Genomic DNA, 17,822 nt, shown 5'->3' with positions numbered 1-17,822 from the left:
TTGTGGAGAGCAGGGGCCACTCTCTAGCTTTGGTGCCCAGGCTTCTCACTGGGATGGTGTCTCTTGTGGAGCACGGGTTCTAGGGCATGTGGGCTTCAGTAGTTGTAACGCACAGGCTTACTTACTCTGAAGCATGTGGAATCTTCCCGGACCAGGGATTAAACCTGTGTCCCCTGCATTGGCAGGCCATTATTAACCAATGGACCACGAGGGTCTTCTCCACTTTTGTATATATTTTAAATTGCGCAGAATGAAAAAGTTCAACCAAATGTAATTGATGAATGAAGCCAAATTAAAAAGTCTGTATTAAAAAAAAACAACAACAAAAATTGTTCTTTGCTCTGACAGCAAAATTCCTTGAAAAACTTGTCTAGCTCCCAGTATTTTCCAGCCCCTTCTCTCTGGGTCCACTCCAACCTGGCTTTTGGCCCCCCTAGCACTAAAAGTGGTCTTACTGAAGGCCACTAGTGATTTCTGCAGGGCCAAGTGCCATAACCAGTTCTCAGCCTGACTGCTAACTCATGGACACACTGAAGTCTCCTACATTTTTATTCCAACCCTGGGTGGGGGGTGGGGGCGGAAGGGGAGAGGCACGCTAGACTTCAGACATCCAAAATCAACTCTTGATCCCGACCCCTGCTCCTCTCCCCAGCTCTCCTGGAAACATCTTATCTTTCTGGCTGCTTTGGGCCAACACCTAGGAGTTTGGGGAGATTTCGTTCTCTCTCAAATCTCACATCCTACCTGTAAGCCCTGCCTTTAAAACCTGGCTGGAAACCAGCCTCTCTCACCATGTGGCTGGGGCCAGGTCACCCTTCCTCTGGGTGGTTCCAAGTCTCCTCACTCCAGATTCCTGTGCTTGCCGCCCTCCACCCACCACTCTGTGGCTCCTGTTTCTTTTTTGGCTGTCCTGGGTCTTTGTTGTGGTGCAGGCTCAGGAGTTTCAGCACTCGGGCTTAGTTGCACTATGTGGGATCTTAGTTCCCTGACCAGGGATTGAACCCAGACCCCCTGCACTGGGAGTGCAGAGTCTTAGCTACTGGACCACCAGGGAAGTCCCCTGTTCCTTTTCTTGAAACCTTCCATGGGGCACCTCCCTCCTATCTCAGACCTGCTGCTGTTTAATCACTAAGTCGTGTCTGACTTTTTGCGACCCCATGGACTGTAGGCTGCCAGGCTCCTCTGTCCATGGGATTGTCCAGGCAAGGATACTGGTGTGTGTTGCCATTTCCTCCTCCAGGGGATCTTCCCAACCCAGGGACTGAATCTTGGCAGGTGGATTATTTACCACTGAGCCATCTGCGAAGCCCTACCAGACCTTTTACGATCTATACTCCTCTTCCTGCTCTTATCTCTACTCTTCCCCTCACTCACTCCCTCCCTCCAGCCACCCCAGCTCCCTCATGGTTCCCCTCATGTGCCAGGTATAGTCCTGCCACAAGACCTTTGCACTTGCCATGCCTTCTGCCAGGACTGCTGTGTCCCAAGATAGCAATCTGGCTCCCCTGACCGTCACCTCCTTCAGGTCTTTGCTCTAATGTTACCTTCTCAGCAAGGCCTCTGTGGGTCATTTCATCTAATTCTTGTCACACACACCCGACACTGCATATCTCTTGCCCTGATTTAAAAAAAAAAAAAAAACCGTCTACTTTCCCAAGAATGTAAGTTTCTTCAGGACGGAGACTTCTGTGTCTTCTTCACAATAAGTTGTGGCCTCTGGAGTGTCATGTAGGCTCTTAGCTCTGCTCAAGATGAAGGTCAGGGTGAAGGCACACGTGAGCCAGGGTAGATGCCAGAGGGAAGGTGCCGGAGCCGGGAGCAAAGGCTACAAAGATTTAATTTAAAATCACAGTGTCTCAGTTGGGCTGCCCACCCAGAGGGGCACCCCCAAATCCACAGTTCCTCAAGGGGCCCCTCCAGGCTCAGTGTGGAGGGGCTCACAGGCCAGGCGCCTCCACTCTCCCTGGGAGGGCAAGAGGGAGGCCAGTTCTCAGGCGCTGGCTGGGGCGGGTTCTACTGCTGTTGGCTCCCCCGGCTCCTTCTGTACCAGCTCCGGCTCGTCCTCCCCATCCTGTGGGGGGTGGACCAGAACCTTGTCCAAGATGCCGAACTCCTGGGCCTCCATGGGGCTCATGTAGCGGTCCCTCTCCATGGCTGACTCTGCAGGGGGCGTACAGGCAAGATGTGGGTGGTGAAGAATGGACACCCAAGGGCCACATTCCAGTCCTCAATCAGCCCAAGTCCACCCTGTGTGACCCTGGCCTCCCCATCCCTGTGCCTTGAGTTTCCCCACCAGTAAAATACCTGTTTCTTTTTTTTTTTTGATAGCTTGTTGATATGTAAATACACATCTAGGAAAGGGCACAGATCGTGGGAGTGGGCAGTGTGGTGATTTTCAGACTGAACCCACCCATGCGGCCAGCACTCAGATCAGACCCTCCAAACCCTGCTGGGGACACATCCAGTTGCTAAGTGTCCATCCCCACTCCCACCCCCACCCCCTAACAGTGGCCTAATGGCATAGAGGTTATGCCAGTTTTTTGCTCTTTAAATACACAATCACAGGGACTTCCCTGGCGGTCTAGTGATTAAGACTCCACACTCTCAATGCAGGGGTCCTGGGTTCCATCCCTCGTCAGGGAACTAGGTCTTACGTGCTGTAGCTAAGACCTGGTGCAGCCAAATTAAAAAAACAAAAAGGACTCCATACTTTCACTGCCAGGGACATGGGTTGGACCCCTGGTTGGAGATTTTGCATGCTGAGCAATATGGTAAAAAAAAAAAGTTAAAGTTAATTAATTAAAAAAGTAAATAAACATATAACCAGAGCGTTTACTCCTTTTCCCACTCAGCACTGTTTTGGAGATTTATCTAGGCTGTGGCCCAGTCCTTGTGGCTGTGTAGCGTCCCACCTCATGAATATACCACCACTGGCCACTCATTCTGTTGTCAGGCACTTGGGTCTTTCCCCATTTGAGACTGTAGGAACAGGACTACATTCCTGTCTGCATCTTCGGACAGAAGCGCTTGATTCCCTTGGTTACATGCCGAGCAGAGGAAGCAGGTGTCTCTCTGGGTGTTCACCCTCAGAGCCCTAACAGCTTCCCGAAGTGGTTGTAGTTATCACCGTTGCCTGCAGTGGATAACCGTTCCAGTGGCTCCAGGCTCCCCTCAGCATTCAGTGGTGTCAGTATTTTCTATTTGAGCTGCTCCAGTGGATTGAAATGGAGTAGGAAATGGCAACCCACTCCAGTATTGTTGCCTGGACAATCCCATGGACAGAGGAGCCTGGAGGCCTATAGTCCGTGGAGTCTCAAAGAATTGGATCCAATTGAGCACACCCAGCACAGTGGACTGAAATGATATCTCATCAGGGCCTTGATCTGCCTTTCCTGAATAACTGATGATGTCATTATTATCATTTTTTCTTTTTTATTGGCCACACCACATGCAGCATGTGGGATCTTGGTTCCCCAACCAGGGATGGAACCTGTGCCCCTTGCAGTGGAAACGCGGAGTCCTAAGCACTGGACCTCCAGGGAAGTCCCACTGGTGACACATCATTATTAAACATCATCACTAAAGGTGATGAGAACCTTGGCTTCTGTTTCTTGGCCATTTGGAATCTTCTTTGTGGGAGACCCTGTTCAAAGCCTTTGGACCTCTTTCAGTCAAGTTTTTATGTCTTTTAATTTTTAAATTATTATCATTATCTTTTCTTGGCCATACTGTGTGGCATGTGGGATCTTAATTCTCTGACCAGAGATCAGACCTGCATCCCCTGCAGTGGAAGTGTGGAGTCTTAACCACTAGACCACCAGGGAAGTCCCTGGGTCTCTAAAAAAAGTGCTCAGAACAGGGGTTCTCAACTGGGGGTGGGGTGGGGTGGGGATTCTGATCCCCAGGGGACACGGGGTGATGGCTGGAGACTGTTCTGGCCATCACCCCTGGAGGTGCTGCTGGCAGCTGGTGGGCAGCGCCTGGGGATGTGCTACACATCCTGCAGGGCCCTGGAGGGCCCCCACCACAGGACGATCCAGCCTGGTGTCAGCCGCACCAGGTCCAGAGGCCTGACCCGTACGCCTGTGTTGGTTCCAATAAGACAGCAGCCGAGGGCCTTGTAGGGGGCGCTCACCGATCACCTGCAGGCTCTGTTTGGTGTGCTTGGCGTAGATGCTGTAGAGCTGCTTCTTGAGCTTCATGATCTCCTCTGCCTGGATGGCGATGTCTGTGGCTTGGCCCTAGGGGGCCATCCCAAGAGGGGGGAGGTTGGGATCAGGGTCTGCCACTCGAAGGGACAGGGACTCAGGAGACTGCCCTGGGCTCTGGCTGCCAGCATTCAGGCAGGTGGGACAGGCCTCTATAGCCTGTTTCATCGTCACCATCTCCAGGAAGGCTCTCTGTATTAACTCTATGTTCTTATTTCTGGCAGCTGGTGCCTCCCTGACTAGAAGGGAGGGAGCTAATTTCCTAGAGACATCAGAAAGCTGCCCAGAACACACTTTTCACATGCAAAGCCGCCAGTCCAAGCCCACACCCCTGCCACCTCCTCTGCAGAGCTCTCACACCCTGGGTCACCATCCTCCTGCCCCATCACCCCAGGGTACCAGACAACTAGGGACAATCCCTATGCCCTAGAGCCCACTAACACTATTCACGCTGGCCCATCCTAACCTCACACGTTCTTTCCAGCAGAAACCTTGAAGAAGGCTCCTGCCCACATTCTCCTCTTGACCAACCCTGGTGCCCATCTGTGTGGTCCCCAAGGCCTGGCACACTCCCTCCTCTTGGGATCTGTGAGTCACAAACTTTTTAATGGTAACCCTCTCCTGATCAGTTGGCCTCACCATATCTGCATACCAACAAAACCTACATTTAAAACCCACCCTGTCATGTGACTCCTGCCTCTCTGGCTGGTTCACCTGTCTAGACCCCCATCCCCACCCCCAAAGCAGCTCTCAAGGCACACTCACCCGGGCACCCCCAGAGGGCTGGTGGATCATGATGCGGGAGTTGGGGAGTGAGTGGCGCATGCCTGGGGTGCCAGCAGCCAGAAGCAGGGAGCCCATGCTGGCTGCCTGGCCCACACACCACGTGCAGATGGGGTTCAGGATGTATTGCATCGTGTCGTAGATGGCCAGGCCCGAGGTCACCACGCCACCTGCAGATGGGGCCGAGAGTGAGGGGCTGTGCCAGCTACCCCCCAACCATCCTTTCCCCTAAGGCCCTGAAGAGGGCTGGGGTCTCAAACAGAAATACTCCCAGGGGTAGGAAGGAGACACAGAGCAGGTGGGGGCAACAAAAGCTCCTCGCTTTTGGAGGGCTGGCTCCAAAGCGAGCTGACAGTTGCCACACTTGGATGTGGACCCAGTGGAGGATGAGATTGGCCACATTCTCAAGAATTGGGAGAATGTAATAACTACGAGCGAAGACTCTGGAGCCAGTCTGCCTGGGTATGACCCCTGGCTGGTCAGGTCATCACATGTGATGCAAGAGGCAAGTTATCCAGTCTCGGAGACATGGTACCTCCTTGTAGGTTGGAGATAACTAAACACTACCCATCACGTGAGGCTGCATGAAGAAAATGAGTTAAATGCTTACAAAGTGCTTATAAAAGTGCCCAGCACAGTAAACGATCAATTAAGATCAGCTATTCAGGGAATTCCCCATGTGTGCAGTGGTTAGGGCTTTCACTGCCATGGGCCTGAGTTTGATCCCTGCTCAGGGAACTAAGATCCCACAGGAGGAACAACTCGACCAAAATAAAATAAATTGGCTGTTGGCTATTCTACCTTTTTTGGGGGATAGGGTGGAATCTACCAGTTTAAAAAATTTTGACAACGGAGAGGCAGGTTCAGGTGCCTCTTTAAAAAAGCAAGGGAAGAGGCAGCTTTTGGAGGTTTCCAGACCCTCTGGAGATTCCAAAGGAAGCTCTGCCCCCTTTCTTGCTTCAGAGACAGAACCTCCCTAATTAGGGGTCTCAGTCCCTGGAGTCACCTGGTGTGTCCCCAGGAGTGCCCATGGGACCCGGGAAGGCTCTGCTCACCAGGGCTGTTGATATACATGTGGATGGGCTTCTTGTTGCTTTCCGACTGCAGGAACAGCAGCTGCGCGATGACCAGGCTGGCGACACTGTCATCGATCTGCAAGTGAGGAGAGCAGGGGTGTCCCCAGATGGGGGTGAAAGCTAAGGGCAGCAGTTATGGGGTGGCTGGGGTTGAGTCAGGGCACCAGAAAGGTGGTCAGGGCCCAAGTAAGACAGATGGGGAAGCGTTCAGGATCAGGAGTGGATGTGGTGGGGGTGATCCGGAACCAGGGGGTTGGGGACACAGGAAGGGGGGACTCAGGCAGCAGGAAGGAAAAGGGTGAGGAGGTTGGGGAGACCGATAGGAGCCCAGGAATGGGAAGGAGGATCATTGGTGAGGAGGGAGTCAGAAATTAGGGAGGGAGACGCAGAGGATTTAAAGGAGTAGAAGGGGGACTACAGGTCAGGAGGGCGCATCAGGGGGCTTATGTGCCCAAGAAGCAGGGAGTGTCAGACTGGGACAAGAGCGTCAGCCTAGGGAGGAAAGTCATGGGGGAGAAGTCAGAGGATCAAGGAGGTTTGCGGAGATCTGGGCAGACGAAGGGGAGGATCGCGGCGCGAGGCACTCACAGGGCCCATGACGCACACAATACGCTCCCGAAGCAGCCGCGAGTAGATGTCATAGGCGCGCTCACCGCGACCCTGGGGAAGAAAGACGCGGGTGAGGGTCAGACGCCCTCCGTGCCCCAAGCCGTTGCACCCCCGGGCCGTGTCCCCGCCCGGCCACTGTACCGTCTGCTCCACCACGATGGGAATGAGCGGGAGAGCCCGGGCCGCCGTCGCGTGCAGGTTCCGCTGCGGGGCCAGGCGATTCTCGGGCGTCCGCTGCGGGGGAAAGCGGGCGGCGAGGCGAGGCCCCAGTGCTGGGCACAAGCCGGCCGCCACCCGGCCCCCCCTAAGCAATATTTTGGGCCACATCGCGCGGCACGTCCCTCTCGGCTTCCGTACGATGCCGGAACTACAACTCTCAGCGTGCTTTGCGCCCGCGGCGCTGCCTCACGAGACCGCCCACTTCCGTGAAGCATGGGGCACGTTTCGGGGCTGGGCGTTGGAGGGGCGGAGCAAGAGAAGTGGTGGCAGAGTGGAACTGGAGAGCTTCCAAGATACATGTTAGGGTCTTCTTCCTGAAGAATTTTCTGTTCTTCGTTGCTAATTAAAAAAAATCAGCTCCGTGCGCCCACTGGGCCTGGGCTTCAACGATCATCTAGCCTGGTGGGGCCGACTCCCGAGACCTTCCCATCCGTCTATGGTTATGTATGGGGTAGTGGGAAGGCCCCAAGATATGCAAGCCCAAGGGTGGAAGTTGCGGACTTCCACCCGGGAGGTCGGTCTGGAAAGGCTTCCTAGGAGGAGCAGGTGTTGGAGCTGGGCTTTGAAGGATATATAGGAGTTTGTTATGTAGGGAAAGGCATTCCTGGCAAAGGGAGGACGATGGACAAAGGTGTGTGTGGGGAGGTGGGGGGTGAAGGAAGGCTCCTGGTAACGTTTGGAACCTCTTTTCGATCTAGACGATCTAGAGGTTCTCTTTCATCTTTCAGTTCAAATGTCACCTGGGAGTTGTTCCGTATTTTGTGTCCAGAGCCTAGAACCGTTGCCTGGCACACAGTAGGTGCTCATTAAGTACACTTTGAACCCAGAGATGAAGTGGCAAAGGAGGTAGCTTAAGAGCTTAGGGCTTTGAATTCAACTATACTTCAATAAAAAATAAAAACAAAAATTCTTCATTTAATGTAACTTTTAGGGGTAAATTAACATATTTCAAAACTTAAAAAAAAAAAAAAAAGATCTGAGGGCTTTGAAGGCAGCTTACCCGTATGCCAAGCCTGGTTTAACCACTGACATGCTGTGTGATCTTCGGGTGCATTGCTTAACTCCTCTGAGCCTGAAGTTTCTTGTTTGGAAGATAGTGATGATCAAACCGGTTTTACAGGGAAGGATTTAGGGATTCCTGCTGCTGAGTGGCATTCTCTGTGTTTAAATCTTGGCCCCACTGTCACGGTCCATGCGCGGGTTGGAAAAGACTTTTTGGACATGAAGCAGAATGAGAGGAGAATAAAGTTTATCAGAGTGGGAGACACTGTTAGTGGGCCAGCTCAAGGGAGAACCAACGTTGAATAGGGGTCCTTAGTCCACTTTTATACCCAGGGTACAAGGAGTGGGATAGGAGTCTTGCGGGTCATTTGCTGATTGGATGACGCACGTATACTGGGTGGGGAAAGAGTAAGGCAAATACCTTCTCCCTGTGTGGGGTAGGAGGGGAGACCGGAGGACCTGAAATCTGTTAATAGTTACAACATGGGGAGGGGAGAGAAAGATGATGAGGGTCTGGTTTTCCCATTCCTGCATTCCAAGACCCTCCTTGGTTTCATCAGCTCTGTAGTCCTTGGGTCACCACACCCGTTACTCAACTAGTTTGTGTGTCCCTGAGCCTTAATTTCCTCTCTATAGAATGGACATGATAGTAATAAACTACATCCTGGGATCATTGTCAGGTCCTCAGAATTGGACCTGGAATGTAACAAGTACTCGATTTGTATTAGCTATTGATGTGTATTTGGTGGGAGAGATTTCTCTCTCTCTCTCTCTCTCTCTATATATATATACACATATTTACTATTTATATATTATATACATTATTCTATATATATTTAATTTTATTTTTAATTGGAGGATAGTTGCTTTACAATATGGTTTCTGCCATATATCAACATGAATCAGCCATAGGTATACATATGTCCCCTCCCTCTTGAACCTTCCTCCCACCTCCCACCCCATCCCACTCCTCTAGTTTGTCACCGAGCACCGGATTTGAGCTCCTTGTGTCATACAGCACATTTCCACTGGCTGTCTAATTTTACATATGGTAATTGATGTGTATGAGTTATTGTGTTAGATCTGCAACCACGGGCATCCAAGATGCCCTCCCAAATGGGGGTCCATTTGGCATGGCTTTTGATGCATAGGTAGGAATTCACAGGCAGACCATTCCTAATTGTTGGACTCTAAACTCAAAGCTAGGTGTCCTAGATAAGCATAGTTTTGTGCCTGGTCTGATGAGGAAATAGAGAAGGACACAGACACTTTTCACCTTATGGAATCAGGGGCAGGAAAGAGGAAAGAACGTGGAAGCGGAAGAGTATAGAGGAGACCTTGGAGGCACCTGGTAAAGAATCCACCTGGAATGCGGGAAACCTGGGTTTGGTCCCTGGGTTGGGAAGATCCCCTGGAGAAGGGAATGGCTACCCATTCCAGCATTCTGGTCTGGAGAATTCCATGGGCTGTACAGTTGCAAAGAGTCGGACACGACTGAGCGACTTTGACTCACTCACTGCAGGCACCCTGTTGCTAGGAGTGGTGTTCCCACTGCAGGGACTGAAGAAGTGGGGGAGCAGTATTGGCCCCTCCAGTTTCTGCTATGAGTCAGGTGGGTGACCCTGCCCAGCCCGCTTCCCTGAGGCCGGAGCTCCCACCCTGCCTCTGGGGAGAAGGGCTGTCCCATCAGTGCCCGCCATGCCTGCAGTGCCCCACTCGAACACTGCCCCACACTTCTGCCCTCACTGCCTGTGTTACACCTGCTCTATCTAAGCACAGTTCAACTATTTTTCACCTCCTGCATCCTTGTCACTACCCTGAAAAACACCCTGGTCAGTGTTGTAGCTTCTCCCCTGCTCTGGACTCCTAGCTGTTATTTCATTCAGCAGCCTGAGTGATCCTTGTAAAGGCTTTTTTCTTGGTGGGAGAGGGCAGCCACTGGGCCTCATGGCTTGTGGGGTCTTAGTTCCCTGACCAGGGATTGAATCTGGGCAAATCCTAACCACTAGACTATCAGGATACTCCCTAGAAACAAAACCATATCCCTCCTTTACCTAAAATCCTCTCCTTGGCTTCCCATCACCCCAGCTGACCTCTACCTTCCTCTCCTCCACCCTTTCTTCTCCACTTGGGTTCAGGGTCCACGCTGACCCACTTTCTGCTCCCCAGACATGCCAAGTGCCTTCTAGCCACTTGGCCTCTGCTTGTGTCCTCTGCCTGAATCCTGCTCAACACAAAAATCTCTGTTCAAACACCATCTCCTTAGGACTTACCTGGTAATCAAGTAGCTAAGACTCTGCTCCCAAAGAAGAGGGCCTGGGTTTAATCCCTGGTCAGGGACCTAGATCACACATCCTGCAACTAAGAGTTTTCACACAGCAACTAAAGATCCCGTATGCCACAACCAAGACCTGGAACAGCCAAATAAATAAATATTAAAAAAAAAAAAACCAAAAAATCATTACCTCCTTAGAGAAGCCTTGTGAAATGATACTTATTTGTTTTTTGAGCAACCCCTTCTGATATATTCTACTGTCTTCTATTCCACTTCATTTAAACTGGGGTTTTCTAACCTCAGGACTGTTAACATTCTGGGTTAGATGATTCTTTGTTGGGGAGCGGGTGCCGTCCTGGGCACTGTAGGGTGTGGAGCAGCATCCCTGGCCCCCACCCACTAGATACTAGGAATCCCCTCTCCATCATAACAACACAAACTGTCTCCAAAGTTGCCAGGTGCTGAAGTGCCCCCTGCTAAGAATAGACCTGCTTCTGGTTGAAAGTCACCAATCTAAATTAAAGTGGACAGTGACCTGAAATGAAAAAAAAAAAAAAGCAACTTTTGAACAGTACCTGGCACATTATAGGCACTCAGATATTTACCAGTCTCTTGTTTTTCCAGACTTTGCTCTGAATATTCCCAATGAATGAATGAATCAGGGGAGGAAGAATCAGTTTGAACACTTGGCTGCAAATCAGTCCATCCTACCGGTTTTTGGGCTTCCCAGGTGGCGCTAGTGGTAAAGAATCCTCCTGCCAGTGCAGGAGATGTAGGAGACACGGGTTCAATCCCTAGATTGGGAAGATCCCCTGGAAGAGGAAACGGCAATTCACTCCAATATTCTGGCCTGGGAAATCTCATGGACAGAGGAGCCTGGTGGGCTACAGTCTTTGGGGTCACAAAGAGTTGGACACAACTGAGCATCTGAGCACCAGTTTTCAGTCCAGGATCCAAGAGAAACTCTGATCACTGTTTCCTTCTCTTAGATGAATGCAAAACAGGCCCGTTGAATTGATAGAGATTGAAAATTAAAAAAAAAAAGGAAAGAAAGAAACAGAAACCTTGAGGGCTGAATAGGCTGTGGGTAAATGGATCCCCCCAGGTAAAGGCTCAATGAGGGTATTACTGCTGGAATTGAAGTTGGCACCAAATTTCAAATTCTTACACTCTACTTGTAGTGACTCATTTTTAGGAAATGGTCCAAAGCGAGATTTAGCCACAGGGTTATTTATGACAGAACAGATCTTCCTTGACTAATGATAAGGTTACATCTGATAAACTCATCATACATGAACATATCATAAGTTGAACATGCATTATGGGAAATTCTCTGGTGGTCCAGTGGTTAGGATTCGAAATTTTTACTGCTGGGGCCCAGGTTCTATCCCTGGTTGGGAAATGAAAATCCCATGAGCCACGAGGCAAGGCCAAAGAGGCCAAGAAGAAGAATAATAAAACACAAATGCTCAACTAATTGAAGAATTCACATCCAAGATGGCTCACTCATAGATAGCAAGTTGGATGCCAGACAAGTTGGATAGTTGACTACTGTTGGGAGGCTTCAGTTCTTTCCCAAATAGACCTTTTGATTAATTGAGTGTCCTCACAACATGGCGGCCAGCTTCCCCCTAGAATAAGTGATCCAAGAGAGCACGGTGGAAGCTCTAATGTGTAATATAGCTCAGCTTTGAAACTCACACGTGGTTACTTCTAGTGGTCACACAGGCTAACCACGATTCAGTGTTGGACCAGGGACTATGCTGGGGGTGACTACCAGGAGGTGGGTATCATTGGAGGTCATCTTGGAGAGTGGTCGCCACACCCTTGCATCCTGGGGCTGCATTTCTCAGCATCCCTTGCATCCCAGAAGTCATGTGATGTGTTCATTCACCAAGGGACCCTGCAAGGAGATGCTGTGTGACCCTTACAAATCCAGGAGTTAGGGAAATAGGCATGACTTCGCCCCGCTCTTTCGACTTCCATCAGCTCTCGAAGCTGTGTGCAGTGGCCTGATGAACAAGGTGGGACCCTAGGAGGAGCCTGGGAGGGGAACCACCTGCCAGTCAGGGGCACACTTTAAAAAAGTTATTTATTAGGCTGCACACAGGATCTCTCTCTCTCTCTCTTTTTTTTTTTTTTTTGCAGCACATGGGATCTTTAGTTGTGGCATGTGAACTTTTAGTTGCGATATGCAGGAGCTAGTTCCCCAAGCAGGGATTGAATCCGGGCTTCCTGCTTTGGGAGTTTGGAGTCTTAGCCACGGGACCAATGGAGAAGTCCCAGGAACATACATTTTGGATTTTTTTCCTTTCTTCTTACATTTTGGATTTTAGATGGCTAAGCAACAAATTTCCTGAATAAATCAACAAAAAATTGTAAAGGAATTATCCTCCAATTAAAAATACATTTAAAAAATCATACCCCCCAAAAAAAGAAATTAAAAAATGAACAAACAAGCTTCCATCATATCTGAGTCATTAAACATTCTGGGTTGTTTGTTGCAGCATCTAGAATTACCTGATTAATTCAGGAGTGGATTGAATTTGGTGAGGGAGGGGAAGGGAAGCTTCAAACCTGCCTGGCTAGAGTCACTGGGGGCATGGAGGTGATTTTTACTGAGATGGGGATGTCGGTTTGGGGTAAGATTAGGGCAGAGTCTCTCAACTTTGACACTTCTGACGTTTGGGGTTGAAATACTCAGCCTTTTGGCTAAGATCAAGTGTACTATGGGGACTTCCCAGGTGGCGCAGTGGTAAAGTATCTGCCTGCCGATGCGGGAGATGTAAGAGACAGAGGTTTGATCCCCGGGTCAGGAGGATGGGCTACAGTCCATAGGGTCACAAAGAGTGGGACATGACTGAGTGACTGAGCACACAGCACAGGGGTCCCCAACCTCCGGGGCACAGACTGGTACCTCCTGTCAGATCAGTGGAAGCATTAGATTAGAAATAAAGTGCACAATAAATGTAATGCCCTTGAGTCATTCTGAAATCAGCGCTCCCCGCTCTCCCTCTATCCCCACCCCCAACCCAATCCACGGGAAAATTGTCTTCCATGAAACCGGTCCCTGGTTTCCAAAAATGTTGGGAACCGCCAGCCTGAAGTTCTTTGTTGTGGGGGTTCATCCTGCACACCTAGCCTCCATTCACTAGGTGTCAGTAGCGTCCTCCCAGTTACGTCCACCGAGAAGGTCTCTAGACATTGTGCAATGGCCGCTGCTCAGAACCACTGGGTTGGGATCTGGGGAGCTAGGACAGCCTGTGGATACCAGAGTGGAGACTTCCAGGCAGCGGATGGTTCTGTAATTCTGGCACTCAGGCAGCATGGGAGAGGGTGAGCTCTCCCCTCCCCACCCTGTCCCAGGAACAATGGGTTGAAGTGAGAGGAGGGACCCAGGACCAGGATGGGGTCAGTCACAGGCCCAAGGAAGAGAATGGTCCAGGAGAAGAACAAACGTGGCAGGTGGGCAGGCTGTTGAGATCAGCCATCAGTTTCAGAAGCATCAGATGCTTTGGGGAGCCATTGAGCTGGGGTAGGGGGATTGTAGGGGTGGGGTGGGGTGGAGGGGAATGTTAGTCATTCAGTGATGTCTGACTTTTTGCGATCTCATGAACTGTAGCCCACCAGGCTCCTCTGCCCATGGAATTCTCCAGGCAAGGATATTGGAGTGGGTTGTCATTCCTTCTCCAGGGGATCTTCCCATTCCAGGGATTGATTCCAGGTCTCCTGCAATTGAGTGGGGGAGGGGCATTTAAATGGGTTGTCAGCAATGACAAAGATATTGTGCATTCACTTTTTTTTATCCCCCTATTTGGCCTTGCTGCATAGCAGGTGGGATCCTAGTTCTCCAACCAGGAATTGAACCTGGGCCCCCTGCAGTGGGAGCTGAGTCTTAACCACTGAACCACCAGGGAAGTCTCTGTGTATTCACTTTTATTGACATGGAAAGAGTGCCATGGTGTAATTTTTTAAAAATATTTCATTTATTTATTTTTGGCTGTGCTGGGTCTTTGGTGCTGCATATGGGCTTTCTCTAGTCGCATTGAGTGGGGGCTACTTTCTAGTTGGGCCAGGCAGGCTTCTCATTGAGGTGGCTTCTCTTGTTGCAGAACACAGGTTCTAGAGTCCAGGCTTCAGTAGTTGTGGTGCACGGGCTTGGTTGCTCTGCAGCATGTGGGATCTTCCTAGACCAGGGATTGAACTGGTGTGTTTCCAGCACTGGCAGGCAGACTCTTAACCACTGGACCACCAGGGAAGCCCCCCATGGTGTAATTTTAAAAGCTTTTGGAGTATATGAAAATTCCAGTAGTCAGGACTTTAAGCTTCTACTGCAGAGGGCATGGGTTTGATCCCTGGTTGGGAAACTAAGACCCCATATGCCTGTGCTGTTTTCTATTTCTGTGAGTCTATTTCTGTTTTGTAAATAAGTTCATTTTTATCGTTTTGTAAATAAGTTCATTTTTATCGTTTTTTTTTTTTTAGATTCCACATGTAAGTGATGTTTTATGGTACTTGTCTTTATCTGTTTGGCTTACTTCACTTAGTATGCTGCTGCTAAGTTGCTTCAGTCGTGTCCAACTCTGTGTGACCCCATAGACGGCAGCCCACCAGGCTCCCCTGTCCCTGGGATTCTCCAGGCAAGAACACTGGAGTGGGTTGCCATTTCCCTCTCCAATGCATGAAAGTGAAAAGTGAAAGTGAAGTTGCTCAGTCGTGTCCGACTCTTAGCGACCCCATGGACTGCAGCCCACAGGCTCCTCCATCCATGGAATTTTCCAGGCAAGAGTACTGGAGTGGGGTGCCATTGCCTTCTCCATCATTTAGTATAATAATCTCTAATTCCATCCATGGGAATTAGATGTAATCCATCCATGTTGCTACACATGGGATTATTTCATTTTTTTTTACGGCTAAGTACTATTCCATTATATATATATATATATACCGCATCTTCTTTATCCATTCGTTATGGGCACTTAAGTTGCTTCCATGTTTTGGCTATTGTAAATAGTGCTGCTGTGAACATTGAGGCACATGTATCTTTTCAAATTAAGTTTTTCTAGATAGCTTCAATTTTTAAACTGGAAAGTATTCAGTTATTATTATTATTTTGGCCTGTGACATGTGGGGTCTTAGTTCCCCAAACAGGGATTGAACTCGTGCACTCTGCATTGGAAGTGTGGAGTCTAAACATTGGACCACCAGGGAAGTCTCCAGTCATTGTTCAGTGGTAATTATTAACAGTTAAGGGGTGGTAGGGTAGGGGAGAGAGTCCTGGGTTCAGTCTCTACCCTACTACTTATTTCCTGAGACCTTGGATGAGGATCTGAAAGTTTCGTAAGTGCATTCTCCTCACCTGACAAATGGGGAGAATCTTCTTCTGGAGGCAAGTAATTAGGTATTGATACTTCATAAAAGTCTCTCTGTTACTTCACTGCCTATACACACACACACACACATACATGCATGCACACACATACACATGCATGCACACACACACACACAAACCCTCAAGAAATGCAATCCATCTGGTAGACCAAGCCTATAAATTTCAATATTCATGAAACTGCTGCTGCTAAGTCACTTCAGTCATGTCCGACTCTGTGCGACCCCATAGACGGCAGCCCACCAGGCTTCCCCGTCCCTGGGATTCTCCAGGCAAGAACGCTAGAGTGGGTTGCCATTTCCTTCTCCAATGCAGGAAAGTGAAAAGTGAAAGTGAAGTTGCTCAGTCGTGTCCAACTCGTAGCGACCCCATGGACTGCAGCCTACCAGGCTCCTCCGTCCATGGGATTTTCCAGGCAGGAGTGCTGGAGTAGGGTGCCATTGCCTTCATGAAAAGAGCACAACAAAAAGTGGTGGGAAACCATGAGGTTTTCTAAACTTTAGTCATGCAAATGTGTGCCAGCTATAGAATCATGAATAATTTTACTGTAAATCCCCTCATTTAAGACATTCAAATATACATTTAGTTTAAAATAGAAACTTTAAATGACTGCCATACATGGAAAAATGGAATGACATACCAGAAATAGATGGAAACTGAATTTAAAAAAATACAGTGAAAGCAAAACACTGTTTTTAAGTGGAGAGAGAGGAGACTGTCTTCTCCATATGTTCCTGGTAAGCTGTCCTGGAAATTCACAGCGTGAATGCCTCAGACTACCAGTGGAACCATCAGCTAAGCCCACTATACCCTGACCCATTAAAAAATATTATTTGGCTGTGTATTTATTTGGCTGTGCGGGGTCTTAGTTGTGCTGTGCAGGATCTGTTAGCTGTGGCATGTGAACTCTTAGTTGTGGTGTGTGGGATCTAGTTCCCTGACCAGGGATCAAACTCAGACCCCCTGCATTGGGAGTGTGGGAGTGGCCATTGGACCACCAGGGAAGTCCCACCTGACCCATTTCTGCTATGAACCCAGGACTCCATCACCCAAAGACCACAACAATGTACACCACTATTTTCTTTTATCTTCTTTCTTCCTTGTTCAGCTTGGTTTAATATCAACTCTATTGACATGTAATGTCCAGTTCATAAAATGTATCCATTTTAAGGCTTTGGGCTTAGTCATCTCTGACTTTTTGAGACCCCATGAACTGTAGCCCACCAGGCTCCTCTGTCCATGGGATTTTTTTCCAGGCAAGAACACTGGAGCACATTGCCACTTCCTCCTCCAGGGGATTTTCACCACCCAGGGCTCAAACCAGCGTCTCCTGAGTCTCCTGCATCTCAGGCGGATTCTTTACCACTGAGCTATCAGGGAGGCCCCAGGTGGCTTAGTGGTAAAGAATCCGCCTGCCAATGCAGGAGATGCAAGAGACATGGGTTAGATCCCTGGGTTGGAAAGATCCCCTGGAATAGGAAATGGCAACATGGTCCAGTATCTTGCCTGGGAAAAAATCCCATGGATGGAGGAGCCTGGCCAGCTATAGTCCGTGGAGTTGCAGAGAATCAGACACTACTGAGCACACTTTAAGCATATAGTTTGATGAGTTTTGACAAACCCACAGTGTCTTCACTTCCCCAGTCAACACGGAGAACCTTTCCATCACCCAAGAAAGATTGCCCTGGGTCCCTTTGCAGTAACCCCATCCTATCCTCATCTACAAATGACCATTTATCCAATTTTCTGTCACTCAGGATTAGATTTCCCTTTATTAGAATGTCATGTAGATGGAACCATATAATAAGCAGTCTTTTGTGACTGGCTTCTTTCATTAATGTAGTGTTTTTGAGAGTGACTGGTGTCGTGTGTATATTCATTGATTCATTCGTTCCTTTCAAGGCTGAATAATATTCCGTTGTGTGGATGTACCAGAGTTGATCTGTTAATCCCTACCTCCTAACGTATCCCTCTCCCAGCCGCCCGCCCCACCCCTGCTTTCCCATAGTTTTTTTCTATGTCGGTAAGTCTGTTTTTGTTTTGTAAATAAGTTAACTACGTATCTTTTTTTTTTTCAGATTCCACATATAAATGATATGGTAGGCTGTTTGTCTTTGATCATCTCTAGTTTCATCCATATTGATGCAGCAGGTGGCAATATTTTCACTCCTTCCCTTTTTAGTGTCTCTTGAACCCGCTCTAACCAGACTTTCCCCCCACAACTCCACTGAGACACAAATGGGTAAGGTCACCAGTGACTT

General features: G+C 49.2%; 2 protein-coding genes across 2 annotated transcripts in view; one reads left to right on the top strand and one right to left on the bottom strand.

Moving 5' to 3' along the window:
* Positions 1-1,819: 1,819 nt before the first annotated feature.
* On the bottom strand, positions 1,820-7,072 carry CLPP (caseinolytic mitochondrial matrix peptidase proteolytic subunit). Its single transcript, XM_027547434.1, has 6 exons — positions 6,818-7,072; positions 6,656-6,727; positions 6,047-6,143; positions 4,974-5,161; positions 4,136-4,241; positions 1,820-2,160 (listed from the first exon to the last, which is right to left on the bottom strand). The coding sequence occupies exons 1-6, from the start codon at positions 7,001-7,003 to the stop codon at positions 1,991-1,993; spliced, it is 819 nt and encodes a 272-aa protein (XP_027403235.1). The 5' UTR covers positions 7,004-7,072; the 3' UTR covers positions 1,820-1,990.
* Positions 7,073-12,801: 5,729 nt separating this feature from the next.
* Positions 12,802-17,822, top strand: part of ACER1 (alkaline ceramidase 1) — a 38,885-nt gene continuing 33,864 nt past the window's right edge. The window contains exons 1-2 of the mRNA XM_027548562.1: positions 12,802-12,807; positions 13,428-13,637. Of these exons, the coding sequence (XP_027404363.1) occupies positions 12,802-12,807; positions 13,428-13,637 (216 nt within the window). The remainder of the gene's footprint in view (positions 12,808-13,427; positions 13,638-17,822) is intronic.

Source organism: Bos indicus x Bos taurus, chromosome 7 (genome assembly GCF_003369695.1).
Source record: "Bos indicus x Bos taurus breed Angus x Brahman F1 hybrid chromosome 7, Bos_hybrid_MaternalHap_v2.0, whole genome shotgun sequence".
Taxonomy (NCBI): domain Eukaryota; kingdom Metazoa; phylum Chordata; class Mammalia; order Artiodactyla; family Bovidae; genus Bos; species Bos indicus x Bos taurus.
Note: the sequence above shows the minus strand (reverse complement) of the source record. Positions and strands in the feature narration are given on the sequence as shown.